This window comes from Lepidochelys kempii, chromosome 4 (genome assembly GCF_965140265.1).
Source record: "Lepidochelys kempii isolate rLepKem1 chromosome 4, rLepKem1.hap2, whole genome shotgun sequence".
Lineage (NCBI taxonomy): Eukaryota > Metazoa > Chordata > Testudines > Cheloniidae > Lepidochelys > Lepidochelys kempii.
In genome coordinates, this window is record NC_133259.1 from 116733804 (window position 1) to 116752346 (window position 18543).

At 41.5% G+C, this 18543-nt stretch overlaps 2 protein-coding genes across 3 annotated transcripts in view; one reads left to right on the top strand and one right to left on the bottom strand.

Annotated features, from left to right (window-relative positions):
• The window catches only part of PPP2R2C (protein phosphatase 2 regulatory subunit Bgamma), a 286843-nt gene extending 274943 nt beyond the window's left edge, over positions 1 to 11900 (bottom strand). The window contains exons 1-2 of the mRNA XM_073342564.1: positions 11561 to 11900; positions 11223 to 11303 (exon numbers count right to left, since the gene is read on the bottom strand). Of these exons, the coding sequence (XP_073198665.1) occupies positions 11223 to 11303; positions 11561 to 11900 (421 nt within the window). The remainder of the gene's footprint in view (positions 1 to 11222; positions 11304 to 11560) is intronic.
• Positions 11901 to 16876: 4976 nt separating this feature from the next.
• MAN2B2 (mannosidase alpha class 2B member 2) overlaps positions 16877 to 18543 on the top strand; it is a 58423-nt gene continuing 56756 nt past the window's right edge. The window contains exon 1 of one of the 2 annotated variants that reach the window (XM_073342561.1): positions 16877 to 17099. In XM_073342561.1, coding sequence (XP_073198662.1) covers positions 16932 to 17099 — 168 coding nt within the window. In that variant the 5' untranslated portion in view covers positions 16877 to 16931. The remainder of the gene's footprint in view (positions 17100 to 18543) is intronic. The other variant, XM_073342562.1, reaches the window with a different exon arrangement.

An 18543-nucleotide genomic window follows, 5' to 3' on the forward strand; every position in this document is an offset into this window, starting at 1 on the left:
GGTTGGTCTCTCTCCACCACTAACCAAAGATTTAATAGCAGATGCTGTAGTGAGGTTTCCTACTATTAAGATTTCCTTAATTTTACTATATTTGCAACACCTTTACTAATATATTATGAAGAGTTATAATAAAAAAAGTTAAACTACAGTTGTCAGATGAATAAAGTACACAGTGAGATACATTATCCTTCTCTACTTAAGGTGAAATATACCCCAGGTGCAAGGAACAACCCACAAAATTCTATGCATGTCAAGGGGAGGGGGGAGCCAGCATGAGGCTAAATAAGCCACTTATGCCCCATATTTGGATTCCATGGATGAGTATCAGATGTCACAAAACATGCCCTGCATGCTACAGAAAGGGTCTTGACATCACTCCTACATAGGCTGGCCTGGATGTGGCCAAGTTCCCATTCGTCCTCAAGATCCATGTTTACAATGGCATGAACACAAGGGTCAGCAGCCACTAGACCAGACCAAGACTTTATATATTTGCCATTGGAAGATGAACATTGATACCAAAAACACCCAAATAAAGGAATAAGTCTCTGAAGATAAACTCATGAAAGGGTTTAGAAAATGACCTTTTTGCTCAGATTGCTAGTAATTTATAAGGTAGCTCCCTCTTCTGGCTTATTATTTAATGACTTGGTGAACACCACAGTTACTTGAATTATATAATATGCAGAGCTGAAATAGAAAGTAACATCTTTCCTCCATTTCTGGTCAGGTACTATCAAGTGCTCATACTGGGATTATAAGAGCTGCTCATCATTATTTCATGTAAGGGATTTAAGTACAATATATCTGAGTAGCACACTAAGACAGACAAGATGAAGGTGACTGACTCTCATGCATAACTCACTCTCACTGCAGAAAGAGTTTTTTTCATAATACAGTATAAATATTAAAAAACAGCAGGAGTATCACAACTGCTTTAAATCCCTGTGCAATTTGCTCCCCAGAAAACAACTGATAAATAGATATGAAGGTGGCTTTACCATTTGTACCCATATAAACTGCATTAAACTTGTGATTTCTTGAGTTCCCATTTACAGAATTACTTATTGGAAATTTAAAGTCCTGAAGTGCAGAACTGTACTACATACTCTGGTCCTTTCAGTTGTATTAGTTCATTCAATACTCTCACATTTAAAGGATATCCTGGGATACCACACTCTGAGGAAAATTCTGATCCCCTTCTCAGCAATGCAGAGGGGGTCTCAGGCAGCAGATTCCAGGCAATTTTTCAGCACATAAAAAACAGAATTTGGAGGGGACAACAAATGTGCACTTGCCCTATACAGACCCCAGCTCCTGGGGAGCCCTAGATGATTACATAGACCTGGCTTTCGGGTGGACAGTGAGATGGGAGGGGTTGGGCAAGTGGTGGTGATTCTGCTGCTGCATCCACAGGCCACAGCCCTCACCTAGATAAGAGTACAGGCCTCATATTTGCTCTAGTGGCCATGGAGTAGCTCCCACAGCCTCTCGATGGCCCAGGAGGAAGATTCATTAATACACAACTCGATCCTCAGGCGGAGTGCCTATTCCTAGAACGTGGAATTTTCCTGCTCCCAGTATTTATCTTCAGGGGAAGTAAAATAAGATTAAATAAGATTACATTAAACATATGGGACTAAAACTTGGCCCCACTGAAGTCACTGATTTCTCAGTTTATTAATGTATTACTTATAACAAAAGCAGTGTTTGTAGCTAGTTATAACACATGTATACACACAGAAGCAGATCTCCCTATTAAACTGTGGGCTAGATATTCAAAAGGTTGCAAGCCTCAAAATGCTGTGATTTTGGCTGACTAATATATGTATATTAGAGAAACAAGGCGGGTGAGGTTATATCTTGTATGGGACCAAATTCTATTGGTGAAAGAGGCAAGCTTTCAAGTTACATGGAGCTTTTTATCAGGACCTAAAGAGCAGCTCTGTGTAGCTCAAAAGCTTGCCTCCTTCACCAACAGAAGTTGTTCCAATAAAAGATATTACCTCACTCACCTTGTCTCCCTAACATTTTGGGACCAACACAGCTACAAAACTGCAAATAATATACATAGAATCAGATCCACAATTTTCAGAAAAGTTACAGCAGGATGCTTCTCCGCAGGATGCAGCTGGAGGAGCATCCAAGGAAAGTTTTACTATCCAAGCACAGATAAAAGCATAACCCCCAGGAGTTGTGGAGGCAGAGGTGAGTAGATCACGTGGAGCATTGAGCCTTGGCCACCGGGAGGGAGGAGAGAGAGGGGAAAGATCCAAGCACTGCTGTGCAGGCACCTGCTGCAGATGGGGTTGGAAGTCCCACTCTGGCAGACCTTGTAAGAATCAACAGAGTAAGGATCTGCAGACCTTAGCAGAGTGAAGAGAATTGACTGGGAGAGGCAAGAAGAGGGCAGGCTGGAGCTGGGGAGTTGGCACTGCCCTAAGTCTGAAGCCTGGAAACGAGGCTGGTTGGGTAACCACATCTGGTACTGAACCATGGAATGGTACTGCCAGAGCCTAGGGAACAAAGACTAACTAGAGGCTGGAGCCAAGAAGCAATGACTAGTTGAGGAACCACATCTAGAACCCAAGAAGCTGAGGGACTTGGGTACTCCAAGAGCCTGGAAGCTAGCTAAACAACCATAGCTACTTGGGCAGGGAGGCAGGAATTCTTTGCATGCCTGGTAAAAGTTTCCTCAAGCTTGTCTGAACAGTGCACAGTGCTTTTTATGTCAAGCAGCAAGAGCCCAACATGTTTAATCAGAGATTTACAAAACAAAAAGGAAATCACAAAATAAAATACTTTAAGTTACAATTGCTAAGTGCCATTTTAGAGGAAAATATATAATGAAACTCATCCATTAAATAATTGCCGTTAGAAACTGAGAAAAAGGTTCTATAAACCATTCTGATACCAATCATAGTACCCAATTCCTGCGCGTGTGCGCACCCACCATTAAGCTTAACAGTTCTCAACAATCAGCATCCAAACAATCTTAACTCTTTCACTCCAAGAAAACACTACAAGTGTAAATAAGCCAAAACAATCCATTAATCCTTAAGCTTTCTCTCATGACTGGTATATAAACTATTTAATACCATACTCTTTTACAGTGTTTGTATGAATAAGTTCTGGTCTTTCACACAACCACACATAATCCATAAAGATTTAAATGAAAGTTCTTTCAAAACCCATCAACATATAAACACAACCAACTAGTAATCTTTTCTTACTGAGAAAAATGGTTCCATACAGCCCTAATAGACATATCATTTAAGAAAGCTATCCTATGACTATAAACTAAATATAACTTAGTTCAGATCATAAAACTATGCCTGTTACATTAAAACAAACTATATTTAAATTAACCTCAGATTTGATACTACAGAACGAATAGGAATATATTCAATTATCCAAAGTCATCATGTAAAAAAAAAAAAAAGATATATAAGGCCCTGGTCTAACACAGCCAAATGAAGGGTCACATATCTAGGAAAGAGAAGAAAGGGAGCCCTGTATCCTGGAAAGCAATGACCTTGAAAAGACCATAGGGGTCACAGTAGTTAAACAATTAAACATGATGATGATAAGCCAGGGTGATGCTTTAGCTAAGAGGGTGAACATGATCCTTGTGTGTATAAGCTGGAAAATATGAAGTAGGAGCATGGGGAGGTAATATTACTTCTGTGCATGGCATTAATGAGACTATTACTGGAATACCGTGTCCAATTCTGATGTCCACACTTCAAAAACTATGTTTAAAAAATTGGAAAGGATTCAGAAATGAGGTGCAAGTATGATTTATGGTCTGGAAAACATGTAGTATACTGAGAGACTAAAGATGCTCAACCTATTTAGTTTATTCAAGAGAAGATTACAAGTCTAAAAGTACCTATATGGGGAAAAGATTTCTGATTTATTTTCATGTTGGTTATTCAGGGCTTGATTTACCCCTGCTTTACTGCAGTTTTATGCTGATAGAACTCCATTGATTTCCATGGAATGACACTGATATAAAACTAGAGTGGTGAATCAAGCCCAAGGTTATTTAATTTAGGTCTTGTTTTGTTGTTTTTGAGAGAAAGCTATGGCAAAGAAATGGGTCTTGCAACTATACTTGAAGGTGATGAAATTCAAGTTAATTAACTCCCTCACGTCTTCTAATCCCCTCAGATGGCATACTTCCCACACACATTCTTATAACCAAATTCTACATAGTAGCACATTTCACAATATAGAAAAGTACTGTAGTCTATCAAGTACTATTTCTCCACAGAGTGGAAAGGCTGTAAGAGCATGCATGAAGTTAACATGCTAGTTAGTGTCTATAAATCAAGTGGCACCCATGTCAGTAGTGCTGCTTCCAATTCCTTAAATAAATAAAGTTTCAAGACTGGGGAGCAGAAAATTCACATTGTAAGCAGATTTCAAGTTGTAGGTGCCTAAGGTGTTCACTTTAATGTTGATGACTTCAAAACACACATTTTAGTTAACAGTTCCTTTAAGCAAATTACTACTACATTGAATTTAAAGCCATATGCAACTTATACGAAAGCTAACAGTTTACTGTAAATCAAAGACTAAGAGTTCATTGTTTAGAAATATTATAAAGCAAAGCTTATATTTTTATATGGAGGTAGGGTGGTCTAGAATTTACAGCAAGAGACTGGAGTAGAGTCCTAGGTTCTGTTCCTGGCTCTGCTAATAACTTATGTGATCTTGGGAAGGTGATTTAGAGCAGTGGTTCTCAACCAGGAATCCGGGGGCCCCTAGGGGGCCACAAGCAGGTTTCAGGGGGTCCACCAAGCAGGACTGGCATTAGACTCGCTGGGGTCCAGGTCAGAAAGCCGAAGCCCCACCTCATGAGCCTGAACCCTGGGGTCCTGAGCTCCACCACCCGGGGTTGAAGCCAAAGCCTGAGCCACTTAGCTTCATGGGAGCCCCTGTGGTATGGGGTCCCAGGCAACTGCCCTGCTTGCTACCCCGTAACGTTGACCCTGGCTTTTATATGCAGAATACCAGTTGTTGTGCCACAGGTAGGCCGTGGAGTTTTTATAGCATGTTGGGGGGGCCTCAGAAAGAAAAAGGTTGAGAACCCCTGATTTAGAGCCTGATTTTCAGAAAGTGCCGAGTACTTACAACTATGTCAATAATAATTGGGGGTGCTTAGCACCTCTGAAAATCAGGCCCTTTATCTCTGTGTCTCAGTGCATCCATTTGTAAATAGGATATAACCATACCTCTCCCCACACAGCTTTTTGAGGCTTTAAATTAAACTAATTTAGTATGCATAAAATTCTTTGGGATCCTTGGAAGAAAAACAGAATGTAAGTGTGAAATACATTTTATTCATGCTAGGTAGAAATAATATCTGAAATAGGATTTTTGTTTCAACACAGCAAGACTAAATCAAACATGATTATCTTTGCTTTGATTGTTGTGTTTAACTTACTGTGCTCTGCATTTTAAATATTCGCTTCTGTTTTCTGTTATGCAAATGAACATTTTTCATCTCATTTACATCTATTTTTGATAAAGAACAATTTTCATCCCTAATCTAAAAGAAATGTCACTGTACACAATTCTGGAATCTAATTGATGGAGCACCACAAGGAATTTGCATGCATTCAAAAGTACCTGAAGCAAGTAGTGCCTAGAAACCACATTGATTGATAGAATATAAATATAGAGATAGATATGTGTGCATTTACTGTGGTGTCTAGTATTGTAGATAAGGCCTAAATCATCATCAGCTGGTGTAGATACATTGATGCAAACCCTAGTACACACAGATAAGCCACTAGGTCCACAAATGCAGTTTCAAGCAGGAATTTCCAACCTATGAGTATAAGAAGTGTTTCAGCCTCCCTCTGAGGCAGAAAGAAGTAGGGATCGGAACAGCGAGGACCTGCAGGAAAAATTCTAGGAGCAGCCTAGAAGCTTATATTGTGGTCGTTGTTATTTAAATTCCTATTCACGGCACACTTCAGGAAAGGGAAAAGTTTGGTCTTTATCCAGAGTTCTTATACTTTGCTTGTAACAAGAATAGAATCCCACCTGTTATAGTGATGCCCCCTTGTAAGGATTATATGCACCTCTGCAAAGAATACAGATTAGATTACTGTATGTGTCCCTAGATATGAGTACCGTTTAGTGGAAAAAGCGTAATCTAAAAAATGGAAAAAAGAGTATGTGCCAAATTCATCTCAAAAGTAAACACACTGAAGTGAATAGATTTACAATGCTAGGTGTTAATTTGGCCCTATAAGTATAATTTGTTTGGTCAAATTAAGCTTGTATTCCTTGGTTTCCTGCTCTTGTCCTAGCAAGTCACCTCTCTGAAGTTCATCTAGCCTCCATGATGAGTAAGAACCACAGAAAGATGTACGAGAGAGCTTTCATTTTAAGTCATTGGTCAAAACTGGATTCACGATATCATCACTGATGGCAGAATGGGATTCTTTGTTCCTATATTGAATATTTATGATCTTCTTATTCTTAAGGAATGAGTAAGTCTGGTTCTAGTTCCCGGTCAGTGAATTGGCCTTGTTTGAATCTAATTTATTTAATATTTACTTTTGGGTTTTCAGTAATTTAAATGTTTTCTTTAACACTGAGCTCAAGATAGGCCTTGTTAGCAAGTTAATTGAAAAAAATAGCACTGAACGATCTCTGAAGAAGTGGTGTTTTACCCATGAAAGCTTATGCCCAAATAAATCGGTCAGTCTTTAAAGTGCCACCAGACTCCTTGTTGTTTTTGTGGATACAGACTAACACGGCTATCCCCTGATACATAGCACTGAACATACATTTCGTTCTGTCCTGTACAGCGTATGATAACCCACTAATCAGAATTACATTAATCTAAGTAGGTTTGATACTCATGGATACACAATATGCAAAACCTTCGTTTTCAGGCCCGTAAGATTGCTTTGTACAGTTCTAACTCATCCAAACTTTTCTTTTTAAATCAAGGAAATGCTAAGTTATGACAAGTCTCCAACATTACATGCTGCCTAGGCATTATGATAAATGCTTTCAATCACATACAATATTGTAGTGGGTTTCTTTGGTATTTTCCACTCTTGTAGGTTGAGAAAATATCAAAGAAACCCACCACAGTAGCATTTAGCTTTAAAAAAAAGGGAACTACACAAAGTTGAGAAAACCAATTAAACTGAAGTTAAAAGGAACAGTCACAAGACTGAAATGTCTGCAAGCTGCATGGAAACTATTTAAAAAACAACATACATACCCCATATAAATAAAAATTAAAAAAAAAAAAACAGTAAAAGGACCAACAATATGTCACCATGGCTAAACCACAGAGTTAAAGCGGTGGTTAGAGACAAAAAGACATCCTTTAAAAACTGCAAGTCAAATCTTGACATGGAAAATAGAAAGGAGCATAAACTCTGACAAGTGTAAAAATATAATTAGATAGGCCAAAAAATAATCTGAAGAGCAACTAGCAAAAGACACAAAAAAACAGTAGCAAAGTTTTTTGTTTTTTTTTTAAGTACATCAGAAGTAGAAAGGCTTCCAAACAATCAGTGGGGCCACTGGACAATCAAGGAGCTAAACGAGCACTCAAAGAGGACAAAGCCATTGGGTAGAAACTAAATGAATTCTTTGAATCCATCTTTACTGCAAAGGATGTGAGGGAGATTCCCACACTTCAGCCATTCTTTTTAGGTGACAAATCCAAGGAACTGTCCCAGACTGAGGTGTCAATAGAAGAGGTTTTGGAACAAATTAAAAAATTAAACAGTAATAAGTCATCAAGAGCAGATGGTATTCACTCAAGAGTTCTGAAGTAACTCAAATATGAAATTGCAGAACTTCTAACTGTGGTATGTAACCTATTGCTTAAATCAGCCTCTGTACCAGATGACTGGAGGATAACTAATGGAAACCATTTTTTTTTTTAAAAAAAAGCTTCAGAAGATACCAGCCTATAACTGCCAGGATAAACCTAACTTCAGGACCAGGCAAATCAGTAGACACACAGATTAACATGATGATACGTTGGGGAAGAGTTAACACAGCTTTTGTAAAGGGAAATCATACCTCACCAGTGTATTAGAATTATTTGAGTGAGTTAACAAGCATGTGGACAAGGGTGATCCAGTTGATATAGAATACTTGGATCTTCAGAAAGCCTTTGACAAATTCCTACATCAAAGTCTCTTAAGAAAACTAAGCAGTCATGAAAGAAGAGGGAAGATCCTTTCATGGATCAGTATCTGGTTAAAAGATAGGAAGCAAAAGATAAGAATAAATGGTCCATTTTCAGAATGGAGAGGGGTAAACTGTAGGATCCCCTAAGGATCTGTTCTGGGACCTGTGTTGTTCAACATATTCATAAATAATCTAGAAAAAGGAATAAATAATAAGGTAACCAAATTTGCAGATGATACTATATTACTCAGGATAGCTTTGGATTTAACTAACTGCAAAGAGTTATAAAGGGATCTCACAAAACTGGGTGACTGGAAGACAAAATAGCTCATGAAATTCAGTGTTGGTAAGTGCAAAGTCATGCACATTGGAAAAAAAATCCAACTGGATATACAAAAGGATGGGATCTAAATTACCTGTTACCACTCAGGAAAGACCTTGGAGTCATAGTGGACAGTTCTCTGAAAGCATCTGCTCAGTGTGCAGTGGCAGTCAAAAATCTCACAGTGTTAGGAATCATTAGTAGGGCCCTACCAAATTCCTGGTCCATTTTGGTCAATATCATGGTCATAGGATTTTTAAAATAGTAAATTTCATGATTTCACCTGTTTAAATCTGAAATGTCACAGGGTTGTAATTCTAGGGGTCCTGACCCAAAAAGGAGTTGTGGAGGGGGTCGCAGGGTTATTGCGGGAGGGGTTGCGGTACAGCTACCCTTACTTCTGCGCCACTGCTGGCGGGGGCACTACTTTCAGAGCTGGGCAGCTGGAGAGCGGCGGCTGCTGGCCGGGAGCCCAGCACTGAAGGCAGAGCCACCGCCAGCAGCAGGGCAGAAGTAAGGCTGGCATGGTATGGCATTGCCACCCTTACTTCTGCGCTGCTGCTGGAAAGGTGCTGCCTTCAGAGCTGAGTGCCCAGCCAACATATGCCACTCCCCCGCTGCACAGCTCTGAAAGTAGTGCAGAAGAAAGAATGGCAATACCATGACCCCCCCCTAAAATAACCTTGCAACCCCCCTGCAGCTCACTTTAGCGTCAGGACCCCCAATTTGAGATACACTGGTCTCCCCCATGAAATCTGTATAGTATAGTATAGAGTAAAAGCACACAAAAGACCAGATTTTATGGTCTTTTTTTCATGAAAAATTTTTTCATGACATTTTTCATGGCCGTGAATTTGGTAGGGGCCAAATCATTAGGGAAACAAATAGATAATAAGACAAAAAATATCTTAATGCCTCTATATAAATCCATGGTACACAACACACATCCAATACTGCATGCAATTCTGATCACCTCATCTCAAAAAAAGATACATTAAAATTGGAAAATGCACATGGAAGGGCAACAAAAACTATTATGGAGTATGGAACAGCTTCCATACAATAAGTGATTAGAAAGACTGGGACTGTTCAGCTTAGAAAAGAGACAACTAAGGGGGGACATAATCGAGGTCTATAAAATCATGAATGGTGTGGAGAAAATGAATAAGGAAGTGTTATTTATCCCATCCCATAAGCCAAGAACTAGGGTCACCTAATGAAATTAATAGTCTGCAAACAAAAAAACAAACAAAAGGAAGTAGGGTACTTCTTTAGACAATGCACAGTCATTGTGGAACTCATTGCCAGGGGACACTGTGATTGCCAAAAGTATCACTGGGCTTAAAAAAGAATTAGATAAGTTAATGGAGGATAGGTCCATCAATTGCTACTAGAGAAAATGGTCGGGATGCAACCCATGCTCTGAGTGTCCCTGAACTTCTGACTGGAAGAAGCTGGGACTTGATGACAGGGGATGGATCACTTGATAATTGTCCTGTTCTGTTCTTTCCCTCTGCATGATCTGCACTGATCACTGTCAGAAAACAAGATACTGGACTAGATGGACCATTTGTCTGACCCAATATGTCCACTCTTATGTTCACATTCTCTCCCAGCAACCATTTCCATCTCCAAATATTTTCATCAGATCTGGGCTGCTGAGCTGTTCACAAAAAACCTGTATCTATATTGTGAACAACATCATCTTCTGATTAACCAACCTCTAGCAGAAGAGATAGGAAAAAACAAAAACCTAAAACCAACTTGTAAAATCCACCGTGGAACTTAAGCTATGGTGGTATAAGTTTAGCAGAGAAAAGTACACATAGCCCACAGCCATTACCAATTTTTTATTCACTACTAAAATGCTGAATCTAAATCCCACCTGGAAGCATATCCACTTTGCAAATCCAAATGGCAGAATACAGGGCAAAAACTCTCCTGATCGGTCATACAGACAGCAAATGCAGAATCCTAAGAAATCCATGCCACAAATCATCATGTTAAGGCCCTTATTTCATATTATTCACATTCCACTGAAAAATCAATGCCGCCACTGAAACATACTCCTTGGCAGCATATTTAAAAACACTTTGGCTGACATTTGTTTTGGGTTTTTTTACATTGTTGCATATTCAAAATCATATGTAATAAAATTATTTCTTCTTACACACAAAGGGAGGCTATTTTGTATTTGGTCACTCATACCATAAACAAATACATTCCAGATTACCTCCCATTCCTCTTTCAGTGTTGAAAAGAAAAATTAAAATGTTACAACGAGATATTGCAAAGCCTCACTCAAATCAGTAGTCTATTGATTTCAAGGGTTAATCCAGTCAGTAAAGGATGACAAGCTGGGCCCTTAGTTACCAAACCAGATGCTTCCTAACAAAACAAAAAAAGAGTTGAAACATTTTCCAAGGCCTCTATGTATTCCAACGATGCAAAATGTTAGAATCCACCCACGGCTAACAAAAAACAGTAACATTTCTCCATCTCTGTGTGTGACACATTCAGAAATGTATACTTCACATCTTTCCAAACCAGTCTACAGCTCTTAGGTTGCCTCTTTCTCCATCATTACAGCAGGGTTCCCCTCATCTAGACATGGCTGAGTTTAAGTCAGTTAAATAGGATACACATGCCCAGAGAGCTCTGTTGTTGTAGGGCATGGATTCTGCAGAGACCAAACATCATCTGTTCAAGCATCGCTTACCTTCGGAGACCTCAAACTGTGCTGTTCCATTGAGCTGATACAGGCACCAATCAACTGCATCCTCCCCAGGGGGGCAGCCAACTAGTCAAACAAGCAAAGCCACAGTCAATAACTGTGCAGCTCACACGTTAGTGCTCCCTACAGCAGGCCGAGGAGAGGAAAGAGGGAGGAAGGCTGGGGAGGAGGCCAGAAGAAAAGGGAAAGAGGAGTGAAGCGGGGGAGGGAACAGAGAAAGGGGAGCAGGTGGGGCAGAGCAAGGAGAGGGGAGGAAGGAGGGAGAGGGGAAGAGGAGAGATGGCTGAGAGGTGCCTGGGGGAAGGGAGAACGTTTCTAAATACCCTGCTTTTGGGACATGTGTGTTGCCCTCCCTCCGAGAGACGCCCGGAACTGCTCTTTGCTTTGCTCTCGCTGCCAAGCGCTCGGGGCGCCTCCTCCTTCTCCCGGCGGAGCGGGTGGTGCTTGCCGCCAGCGCAGGCTGACTTGGGGCGCCCAGAAGAGGCTCCGCCCGGAGCTCCTGGAGAAGGCGGTGGCGCCGGCGCAGCCTCCCCACGGCACTGGGCACGGAGAGGCCGCAAAGCAGCCCCAACAGGTGTGAGTGGAGTCCGGGCCCGGAAGGGGGATTGGCCCGGGCACGGGGCTGCACCTCAGAGCGGCCGAACCCGGGGGCGGAGGCTGCATGCTGGCCAGGGGGCTGCAGGAATGTACTGGGGGGAGGCGGGGCCGTGTCAAGGTGTGTGGACGTGGGCGTGTCAGAGCGGGGCGCATCCACCAGGCTGCCGGGGGTCAGCCCTAGGCATGAAGCCAACATCCTGAGTTACCTCAAGCCCGTTTCTGGGTATGGCCTCACTGAGGGATTTTTTAAACTGAACGTAATTGGTTGCCAAGTAATATGTTATTCTGGGCACGCCACAAACATCTGCCCTAGGACCCATCAGGTAAAAAGCACAAAGGCTTGAGAAGCATCCAGACTACCAGGTGCAGAAGGTTTCAGAGTAAGAGCCGTGTTAGTCTGTATTCGCAAAAAGAAAAGGAGTACTTGTGGCACCTTAGAGACTAACCAATTTATTTGAGCATGAGCTTTCGTGAGCTACAGCTCACCTATCTAGAGTTAACTGGTGACCAGTCAAATCAAATTACTCTAGTGTAGACAGGGGTTCTGGAACAATTTGTATAGTGAGAGCTATTGAACCAGATGGTAAACCCTGTATATGATGGGAACCACTTCAAGCCAGGGGGTGCGGTAGCACCGCTAGTTCCAGCCTATGAGTGTAGGCAAGGCAATTTTCATGGACACACAACACCTGCACAAGAGGAGCCTAGGAACTTACATTCACACCCTGCTGCCTGCTACCTTCCTGTGTTTTAGGATTGCAGAGGTGATAATTGCCCATTTCATTCTCAATGGTCTCCTACAACATGTGAACCCCTGATGCTCGCAAACTGTCCCACCTTGTATTTAGCTTGGGCACTCTGGTTACCTTCCCCAGACTTGAGGAAGAGATCTATCTGTGAAGCTCAAAAACATGTCCCTTCCATCAGAAGAAGTTAATCCAATTAAAAGATAAGGAGTACTTGTGGCACCTTAGAGACTAACCAATTTATTAGAGCGTAAGCTTTCATGAGCTACAGCTCACAGCTCACGAAAGCTTATGCTCTAATAAATTGGTTAGTCTCTAAGGTGCCACAAGTACTCCTTTTCTTTTTGCGAATACAGACTAACACGGCTGTTACTCTGAAACCTGCAATTAAAAGATATTACCCTGCCCACCTTGTCAGTTTTCATAGAGAAAATCCTGAGCTGTGAGGTTCAGATTTGAATCTGGGCCTCCCTTAAGTATCAAGGAGAAGGGATGTGGGATTTCAGGTCAAGCCCATATCTGGCTTCATGAATGCATGATGTATGATCACTATGAAAAACAAGACCATTACCATTTGCAGGTAGAATTGACTTTACTGCAGCATTCAAAGTATTCCTAGTCTTGGACCATTCCGCAAATATGATGAGTAAGTGCCGCAAATACCACAGTAATTGTCAGGTTATAATGGGGACCTCTCTATGTTATGTGTCACTGTCATATATATGTATGCACACGTGCTGGTTGCATGGGAATGTTTTTGTACACTCATTACATTGTCAGATTACAGTAAACCACACACTGTAAATTTCTATATTCCTGCATACACATACACTAAAAACACTTCTGGGGAAAAATTAGAAGTACATAAAATGTTCTGTTCACCAGGAGGTTTTCTTGGCATATGATTTAGTACTAAGATTCTGAGTTCTTAGTGTACAGCTGGCAGCAGCATCTTGCTGAAGTACTCACCTTTCTAGGTGACCTTATGTCAGAGGCCCTCATTTTGTATGGAAGTATGGTGAGACCAGTGTTCCTTGCATGGGCAAATGATAAAAGTCACAAACGTATAGTACAGAGAGAATATTACCAGCCCATACTGGGGAACTGAAGGCCAGCCACAGAAAAAAGTATCAATCTTGCCTGGTTGTGGCATAATCACACTGGGCTCGCCTCCAGTTTTTGCCAGTTGTGCAGCAGTTTATGTGGCTTGGAATAAACATTTTCTTCTGTACATTTTCTGCTTGACATGCTTAGTCTCACCCAGCTAGCCATGCCCATTGTCCTATCCACATTTCTATGTGGTCTTCTGGCACGTAGAGGTTTTTGTGCACTTGCACTGACCACTGCATAATTTAATTAATTCCCTTGTCCCACTCAAATTATCTTCCAGTCAAATTTCTCTCCCCACTTTTTCTGTTCCACACAAGGTAATGGAATATTTGGGCCCTTGTGAAAACATTGGGAAAGGACTTAGCCATTCAGAAATAAATATGTGTAGTAGGTTTCATCTGAAAGCAATGTATTTTCCAGAAATCCTCAGCTACTTTTAGAAATAAATCAAAATGTCTGTGTTTAACCCCTCCTGTGACATTAACCCAAATCACCCAGGGTCATAATGCCTTCTTAAATATAGTCAGCAATATTAATGCATTTAGACAGTGTATGTCCCTCGGCCACATTTGCTGGATATTCACTTGTTTTCTGGGAACTGAAAAGGTTAATGAAGAAAGATATGTTGATGATTAAGAGGAGAGAGGACTTTTTTGCAGCTTTTTCAAGCCTAAACTTCATCCAACTACTTTCAGTACTATTGACTCCATCCACAAAATACCTGTGGATCCTGATTGTATTTCATGCAAAATATTCCAGCCAATAAAATCAACCTTGGCACTTCAGCAGTTTTATTTTCTCATAGTGTTTTGGGAGAAGTCATTTCACAGTCCACCACATTAGCTGGCAAATTAATGGCCCTACTCTGAGAGAACTTATCTGAAAGTGGATTTAAGCAGATATGCGGCAGAAATTAGTCTCACTCTGTGTAACTCAATAAAATTGTCTAACATTGATAGGTGCTTTTCATTCAGGACATCAAACTACTTTACAAACTCTCTGTATACACATAACTTACTGGCTCTTCATCGGGGGTTTTACACTGCACAATTTTTTTTCTCTTAAGAAGGGACAGAACCTGATGTCAGTTGTGGTGGAGTAAATCTGTCCATACAGATGTCTTGGATTAAGGCTGATCTACATATGAACATCCACAAAAATAACAATTCAATTTTAATTCATGCCATTTGTTATTTTGGAGCAATTCTCTGTGTGGGTATATGTGTATACGTATAGTCTGAAAGCACTTTGGGACTGTTTGGTGCAGAACATGCTATATAAACACAAATTACTTGGAATAGTTCACATATCTCAGTTTCTCAAGGAAAGGATTTTAACCAAACTCATTAAAAAACGTGTAATTATATTACATTATATTAACATTTGACCTACGGGTGTCTGGGGAAGTTAGACAAGTTCTCCCACAATATACCACAAACCAATTCCTAAAGCTGCTCCAGGTAGTGAGGCACTAAGGATACACACCTAGATATCCTAGCATGAAACACATATAACTGCAGTGCCAGCATGGACACGGATACACTGGATATGGTGTGCATGCAGCTCTGCAGTGTGGCCTCTTGGTGGTGGGCTTGGCTAACATATGATAGCACTGATGTAACTAAATCGGTTTCTAATCCAGTTTTGTTAAATGGGTGTGCAAACTGTATGTAAACAAGACCTCAGGTACATATAATGACAGGTTTCAGAGTAACAGCCATGTTAGTCTGTATTTGCAAAAAGAAAAGGAGGACTTGTGGCACCTTAGCGACTAACCAATTTATTTGAGCATAAGCTTTTGTGAGCTACAGCTCAGAAGTGAGCTGTAGCTCATGAAAGCTTGTGCTCAAATAAATTGGTTAGTCGCTAAGGTGCCACAAGGACTCCTTTTCTTTTTGCAGGTACATATAACATACCTATGACTTTGGTATATAAGCACCAATTTCAACTGTTATTTCAGTTTTGCATTGGTATAAATGAGATCAGAATTCAGTCTGAAATGTTTTACCTTGTCCATCAGAAATTATAAGGTGAATTTTAGGTAGACATAATTTGCCCAAAGCAGAATTTGACCAGGATACTCAGGAACACTCCTATGCTTTTTGATCACCAGAAGCCTCATCAGAAATAGGGCATTATTTTGGTCCTCAATGCTCTGTCTGTATATTGATTAATCAGGGGCTTATGATATCACACCCCAAACTGGTATGATACTGCCTCTTTAAAACTGGTATACTACTGGTATAATACTGTGACTCCCATGCAGCATCTCTGGATGATGTTCTCTACCTTTCCCATTGGTGTCGGTGGGGCACCACACAGAATCAGGACTCTGCCTATGTGATTCACAACACAAACCTTGGACCATAGAATGTGATCTTGCTTATATAAAACTAGTATTGTTTTTAATGGAAAAGGAACAGGTCCATAGTGTAAAATAAAACTTAATTTTGATTGGAAATGTAGAAAATTTCAAGTCTTCATGGAGTCTGGACTTTAGAGCCCTTTAACATTTTTGAACCATCAGCCCATTCACAAAGAAATTTCACAAAAAAGGTTTTTTAAAAGAAAAGTTTTTAAATTGTTTGAGATTATTAAAGAAAGTTTGTCTGAATATTTGCGTCTCTGAAAATTAATATCATGTTTGCCAACAATATATGATAAGACCTACTCAGTCATGCAGTTTTGGATGGGCAGTTTCTTGCACAGAGCTGCAATTTAGAAAATTGTTTAATACTTGCAAAACTCCATGTCTGCACAGTGCAGGGCATAGAGAGGGTGCTCTACAAGTACACGCAATGCAAAATATGGGACATCATTGTCTCGCTCGTAAATATTACTAGACTTGCCAAAACCCTCCTCATTTGGAGGGAGGCCGCTGCCTTGTCTTCGTTTAATTTTAAGGCACTTTTTAAACAGCATCTCTCTCTCTCTGGTGGTAAAGTCTCTTGCTGTGTTTCGGGGAGACACGTAAAAATCTGGGTCATTCTTTTAAATCTCCTGGATATTTCTGAGCGGGTAGGTATTGTCCGGCTCTGAATGGTGTGATCCCCACCCAGCTCCTGACTCTTCTCACCCCTGTGTGGTTTGCTTTTACGAGCCCCCCCACCATGGCACCATGGAGGAGGCGTGGTGGCATGTTGGGGGCGGGAGGAGCAGAGGATGTGGCCTCGCGCAGCTGGCCGTAGGGCTGCGGCGTAGGGTGGGTGCGGAAGTGAAGGGGGGAAGTCGGGCTGTAGCAATGTTGCAAGCGGTTCCCGGCTGGTTGTTGCACGGGCGGTGCGGGCGCACAATATGTCTCCTGCTGGCGTTCCTCAGCCTGAGCCCGCGGGCGGCTTGCCTGGGGGAGCTGAAGGCTTTTGTGGTCGCTCACAGCCACATGGACGTTGGCTGGGTTTACACCGTGCAGGTAGCTCCCTCCAGCATTGTCTGTGCTTTGGGTCCCCTCTTCTGCTTCTCCCAGCAGGTACTGGAGTGCCTGCCGGGAATCCAGGGGGGTCAGACCAACCACCCGCAGATAAGTCTCCTATCGGCAGCCGGTTGGCGCCCCCGTGTTTGCATGAGCCCCCTGTGGTTTCCGTCCTGGCTCTCTGTGTGCTTATTCACTCGTCCATCCGTTTACTAATTTTATGTGAGGTGTGTTTCCTCTCCCTGACTGACAAAGCCCTGGCTGGGATGATCTAACTGGGAATTGGTCCTGCTTCGAGCAGGGGGTTGGACTAGATGACCTTCTGGGGTCCCTTCCAACCCTGATATTCTATGATTCCCCAGGCCTTCCCCACCAGTGGCAAAGTAGTTTCCAACGCAGGGCAGTGACCCTGAGGCAGATCAGTTCTGTAACTGGCTCAGATGGGAGGCTTTCGCTTCTGCTTTTTTCTCCACTGCTGTAAGCTACAGGCCTGATCTTTTCCTCAGTGAGCATTTGTGGTGCTCAGTGGACATAGAATTAGGCCCTAGCATAACTCTATTCAGGGGTTCTCAAACTGGGGGGTTGGAACCCCTCAGGGATTCATGAGGTTATTACATGGGGGGTCACAAGCTGTCGGCCGCCACCTCAAACCCCCCTTTGCTTCCAGCATTTATAATGGTGTTAAATATATTTTAAAGTGTTTTTAATTTATAAGGGCCGGGGGGTGCACTCAGAGGCTTGCTATGTGAAAGGGGTCGTGAGAATAAAAGTTTGAGAACCACTGCTCTACATTCTCTAAGGTCCTGTCTGCAGAACAAAACAAACCATGTAACAGAAGTTTAGCTGAGATACAGTATTCTCCCCTTATGCCTTCACATGCTTCAACAATAGTTCTGTCTTGTGTAGACTGAGATTTGTATAGGGAAAGAGCACACTTTGGGTAAATGCTCCAGGCCTAGCCAGATGATGGCAGTGTGGTTGTGCACTTCCACCAGTGATAGCAACAGTGGGAACTCTAGAGTAGATAAGGCTCAGGGGGGAAGCGGGGGAAGGCCACATTTCCCATTTAGTCGGGTTTAAACGACTGAAGTATCTCCATTCAGTAACCTTCAGTTAAACTGGAGCAACTTCTGTCTGTAGACACACCCTAATGATGACAGCATTTGGAAGTTATTGCACAATGGGTATAGTCAAGGCCCTTCATTTTCATTTTTTATTTTATTTAAATTAAAATTTCCCAGGAAATTAAAAATGAGTGAAAATAGGTGGACTAAATTAACATTTTTGGGTTAATCAGAGTTAATATTGGGAGATGGGAGGACAGAAAAAATGCAACAGAGAAAAGGAAGAGTTGAATGTAAAAGCGGTGATTTATGTAATGAACTGTACATTACCAGTATGTACACATATGTACATGTTGTGTACAATCTTCCACTACATTGCC